Consider the following 6,000-nt stretch of genomic DNA (forward strand, 5'->3'; position numbering starts at 1 on the left):
CTCAGGATGCCATTGGCCTTCTTGGCCACAAGGACACATTTCTGGTTCATGATCATCCTGTTGTCCACCAGGACCCCCAGGTCCCTTTCCCCTGTGCTGCTCTCCAACCGGGAGAGAACAAGCTCAGAACTGAGGAGGAAGAAGTACCACAATCTGTGTTGGGGGAAAAAGTAGCCTCACATTTGAATTAGGACACAGGAAGAAGTGATGTAAGACTGAAATGTAGAAGATGGAGGGAAAGCTTCATTTGTTCTCCAAAGCAAGTTTTTCCACACACTTTTGCTGATCACAAGTATCAAGCTCAGACAGACATTAACCAGCACCAATGTGAGAAGCAGGCCAGGATGAATTCACGTCCTCTTAGTGTCAAATGTGAATTTGGCTTTCTTGTATTTTTTATTTAAGCATACATCTTCAGTGGGAGTTTCACCAACGTTTCAACACATACAGGTATGGGTGTTTCAGAGCTTCAGAGCTACAGCTGGTCCTTTTGTTTACTTTTTGAAGATAACAAAATGATCACATGCTTAAATATTCAGATGATATCAGAAAAAAGCACAAACAACAAATTCCTCAACAACAGATGACAGAGAACAGTGCCAGTACCCTGGAAGCCTAAGGGTCTACCATGGATCTACTCATCTGGGTAAAAAGAGACTCTTCCACACGGGAAACCAATCCCATAGTTTGCAGTCTTCAGCAGCAGCCCAAATGAGGAATAGCCACAAATTAATACTGTTATGCCTAGTAAGTCGTCAGTAGGTACTAAAAGTACTGCTCAGATTTTAAAGTACTCATATTGCTAAAACAAGAAGAAAAAGACCAAGTGAATAATCAGGCTTTTCTGGAAGATAATAAATTTATTACTTTGCATGTTTTCTGTGCTGGAAACCAGGGAAATCTTCTAGGAACAAAGTATCTTAACGTTTTATAATCTCTCTGTCTAATGTAAGCCACTATTTTAAGTGTATTAAAGGCAGCTGACGTGAAAGCTTCTTTCTTTTTAATCTTGTCTGACCTGAAATGGAAAGGCTCCAAACACAGAGGGCTTAGTATCAACCTAGATGCTACCTAAATTGCCCTGTGTAACTGTGCATCAGATGTGGGGTTTTGTTCAGTTGGATTTTTGGTTTTATGATGCTATTATGGATCCATCCTATGGGTATAACAAAAAGCCAAGCAGCCTGTAAAAAGCAGCTGATGGAAATGACCCAATAGTTTGCATGTTAAACATGCTGAGGATCTCCAGAGTGAGGCCATGCATCTCATAAATAGGACTCTGTAAACGAGGACAAAAAGAGGCTGACCTGGCCAATCTGGCCATGGGACTTAATCTATTGAAACCAAAAAGTAGGATTTGCTTCTCTCTCCCGACTTTGTGTTCTTCATTTTGTACCAATTCCTTTATATATGGGGCTTCACAGCAACCCATGAAATGCATCAAGACTCAACTGCCCTCAGCAATCCACAAGCAGTGGAGAGGCCACATGATCATCTTCCTGAGCAGCTCTCACTTCCCAAGGAAGTTCTGATAGCATGTTAGAATCACAGAATCACTGGAGAAGACCTTTAAGATAATCAAGTCCAACTCTAATTCAACTACCATGACCACTAAACCATATCCTGAAGCACCACACCTACAACTTCTTGAATGCCTAAAGGGATGATACAATAACAGAACAGCAAGAAAACTGGGATGTCTCATAGTCCTTTCCAACCAAATATTCATTTCTCTTGTTTGATTCCAACTGGGTCCAATACTTTCTGCAGTGAGTAAGGACTGACTACAGGACCCCAGAGCCTGACTACTCATGTCAGAGCGAGACTCAGGTTCCTCTTAATTATACACAAAGTCTATAGAATTCCAAGAGTTTAAATATTGCTTAGAATAAACATTTTTAAAACACACACGTACAGAGAAAAAGCTGAATCACTGCTGGACGAGAAAACTTCACAGGTCTAGCAAAGCTTACAGCTGAGTTGAAAGTGCTAAACCTCCACTTCAGATGTGATAATTTCAGGCCATGCTGCCCAATCTACAGAGCACAGTGCTAAGACTGTGAAATAACAGCTCTCCCTGGCTTGTGGTCTCACTGGGACACCCCTGTGTGCCTTTATAGATGTGCTAGCTACGTTCTCCACACCTCTTGCCTCTGGAGCTAGAAAGCTGCTTCAACAAAACTTAACGGACACAACTGTTTAAGAGGTGCTATTGACATTTAAAAAAGTTCAGGCAGTAAAGATCCAGAAAGACTCAAGAAAAAAAGATGTTTGCCTTCACAGACTTCCCTAGCTTTTTTCTTTTTTTTTTTTTTAAACAAAACAGAAGTCTGAAAAAATTTCATATGCACTTTAAAAGACTCAGCCGTTCAGAGTATGATGACTCTGTTTCTCCCCATACCTCTTTTCAAGAAGGTAACAGCTATTTTCATAACCATTTAGCACACCAAATGTTTCACTGGGGCACTAGAACAAGCGCCATCTACTGCTCCCTAGTGCATCTACTACTCCCTAGTGTAAGCCGATCACCTGCAAACAATCTAGTAGTAAAGGCAGTGACTGCTTACTGACAGTTGTGTGACCAGCTGCACCAACTGATGTCTGAGTGAATGTGGACTGAGCTTTGAAGTCTCTTCCAAAGAGTGTAAACATGAATGAAGAGGCAACACAGTTTCCCAGTGTGTCATTTTCGATTCCTTTTACAAAGCAAACACTCTAGAAAATGAATCTGAAGTGAAAATGTACCTGAAAAGCTTCAGCCCATTGTCAGATCCGTTTTAATGCCTCAGCTCAGGATGATGCTCAATTTTAGGATTTCACCTTCTCTTTATTTACAGAATTAACAATCATTTCCACTCCCCTGCCTTAGAACATCAATCCAGCTTTCATCACAGTTAAATGTACAACTAACATTAAAAAAGAAAGCCACAGGACTGTGCTTTTGGTTAGGCAAACTTTTTTTTTAAATAAGAACCAAGTACTTGCCTGTTTTGTGTCCCAAGCTTGTTGGAAAATGGCATTTTAGCAGGAGATGTGGGTGAAGGTGGAGGCACAGCAGAAGGCTGCTGTCTTGTGTTACTGAGCACACACAATTTCCACTGCCAGAGAAGAGTGACTTTGGAAGCAAAATAGTTTTCATCTCAAAGAAGGACAGATAAATTCAAGCAACAACACTGAATATTTATAATATCTTTGAGGATGGAACTCTTCTTTTTAAATATATCCACCCACAAACATCCCCCTCCTGAGAAAGCAGGAAGAGTGTCCTCAATGCCCAAACAAGTGAGAAGGAACTGGGGGTAGTTCACAGCCACTATTACAACTGACTGAAAATCCTGGATTATACCCTGTGGGATTTAAGTTACCATAGATATGTCTACAAAGGTTCTGCAAATAAAAGGTTTTTAGATTGTATTCTTACAATTCTTGAACTTTTTTTTAAAGATGCTAGATACTTGGAAGAGGTTATCAAAAAGCCTCCATCTAAGATAGACAAGCATGCATTATCAGGCTGGGTACATCCATACCTCTCTGTTGTAAAAAACATACAATTCCATCATTCAGAAGGATGAAACCAAAAATCTTAAAGGAAAGGTCTCAAGTGGCAGTAGAGACAAAAGCTCCATGTGAGTGAGTCCTAGGACCTTTCATTATTTAACAATGAAATGGGAAACCTAACACGGCTCAAACGCTCTGGTATTACACAGTGGCATGATGGGGTTTTATGTCCAAGAAAGCTTAAATTTTACTGTTCCTGGTAGAATTCTTACCCTACGTTAACTTTAAACTGTTTTGTACTTTAGGGGTTCAACAGACTGTAAGTGGAAGTATTTTAAATCATGATAGTAAGATAAAAATCACTTACAGCCTACAATAAGTTGTTACAGGAAGATGCTGTACTGCAGGACTGTGACCACCAAGCCCCAAGTGCTGTGAACCATGACAAAAACAATAGGAAGGGGTGTCAAACTTTTCTTCAGATGTTTCATTTAGCAGACTGTGCATTGTACAGCACAGATCACACTTCAGCTGCTAATGCTGTTAGGGAGATTCCTTTCTCCTTCTTGTGGAGACACTTAATTTAGGTGGCTTAAGCATTGGCACATGTCCACAGCTCATTCTAGGAGAGACTGCAGCTGACATGGTAAACAGGCAAGCACTAGAAGAGTACAAGCCAATAGCGTCCAGCTTGTGGAGCTGCAGTAATACTGGAAAAAGACATCAGACAAAAAGAGAGTGAGAACTGAAAACAGCATCTACACAGCTTGTTGAGTCAGCATCCCTGGAGGGATTTAAAAGAGATGTAGGTGTGGCACTGAGGGATGTGGTTTAATGGTGACCTGGCAGCGTTACACTGCAGCTGGACTCGATGATCTTCAAGGTCTCTCCCAACCTAAATGATTCTACGATGAAGTGATGCAGAGATGGAAAACAGCAAATTTCTCTGAAACCCCACTGCACTAAGCTTAGTTCCAGCACAGACAAAATTCCAGTGGTCAGCCCCCATTCCCTCAGTTTCTGCTATCCCTCTTTTGGTAGGTTGAACTGACAACTCCTTTCCACATATTAGCAGTTAGGTTCAGAGAAGCAGTTGGGGTGGGTGGGTTGACACAAACCAACCCGTCAGTCCCTCTTACTAAGCACTGGTTACAGCCAGAGAATAATTTCAGTGCACATGAACTGGATTCCTTGACAAGACAATGAAACCCCATGTGCCACTACACCTACCCACACTAGCCATGCTCCACTTCCTAGTGTCCCTTGGGCAGCTCCAAACCACACGTGCAGCAGGGATGTTTGGATCCAGAGACCTGATTAAACAGAATACAAATGAAAATCCCAACCCAAACATGATGCTGATGCTAGGGTGCCAGCAGCAATGCTTGGACCTGCTGAGCCACTCCTCCTGAGCCACATAATTTCTAATACACACACTGCCCACAGGCCACTGTGTGCCAGCCTGGAGCCCTTTCCAACTCTCTCCTATGAAATATGCTGAACGGCACAAAAAAGAAACAGAAAAGAAGCTCTTTAGAGGATCTTCTTCCACAAGAATTCTTCGCAAACAGAAATTCTCACTCTCTTAGAACTGATACAATTTCAGTTCTACAAAAACCAAAGTTACTTGTCAAAAAATCCTGTACAAACACTGCAAGTATGCAAAGTTACACGGCAAACACAGTACTCTGAATCTTCCAGTCTGTAAGCCACCAGCAAAGGTCAGAACTGGAACCTGGATGCACATCTGCTGTTTAAGAACACACTTCATCCTCTAGTAGGTCAGTGTAGAACCAGATCCTACGTTAATTAGAATCACACTTTTACATACCTCACTGCATTAACCAAAGCAAAGAGAAATCTAAGGTAATTCTCTGCAGTCTCACCTCAGCTTTGTCTCTACATTAATTATGTTGAGTGCCAGATATAGCAGAAAAGGGAAATATCAAGTGACAAAAGAGCAAGAAACACACAGAAGTACTACAACCTGGCTCTGACTCACCTATGTGATAAAGTCCTATCCAGTCCGTTGGGTCTACTTCTTCCTTAATATCCCAGAAAATTATGAGGTTCTGAGACTGGCCCAGGGTGTATTCATACATACTGGCTGTCAAACTAGACCTGCTATCCGAGGTCACCAAGTCAGTGTCGCTGTTGGCACGCTGCAAGTTCATGTTTTCAGCCATGGTGCCCTGAGATGCCAAGCTCTGCAGGTTCTCGGGGCTCAGGGTATACCGTAGCTGTGGGTTGCGACGTCGCACAAAAAGCAGATGTTCTCGGGCTGAGCTGGCCATTTCTTCCCCACTTTTGTGAATTCACGTGAAAAAGTTGTTGTTCAGTGACCTGTGGTGAGGAAGAAAACAAGAAAGCGTTAAAGAGAGACAGCAGGTTACTCAGTCAGGTATGAAATGGAGAGGTCTTAGTACAAACATGTTCCTGTAGAAGCCTAATCCAGACTGAGGTACCTGTACATTATTCTTGGACTTTCTTCCCAGTGTCATA

The 6,000-nt window shown here is 41.9% G+C and overlaps 1 protein-coding gene across 1 annotated transcript in view; it reads right to left on the reverse strand.

Moving 5' to 3' along the window:
- The window catches only part of HECW2 (HECT, C2 and WW domain containing E3 ubiquitin protein ligase 2), a 100,457-nt gene extending 94,665 nt beyond the window's left edge, over positions 1–5,792 (reverse strand). The window contains exon 1 of the mRNA XM_054381514.1: positions 5,501–5,792. Within this exon, the coding sequence (XP_054237489.1) occupies positions 5,501–5,792 (292 nt within the window). The remainder of the gene's footprint in view (positions 1–5,500) is intronic.
- Positions 5,793–6,000: the final 208 nt, after the last annotated feature.

Source organism: Indicator indicator, chromosome 5, assembly GCF_027791375.1.
Source record: "Indicator indicator isolate 239-I01 chromosome 5, UM_Iind_1.1, whole genome shotgun sequence".
NCBI lineage: Eukaryota > Metazoa > Chordata > Aves > Piciformes > Indicatoridae > Indicator > Indicator indicator.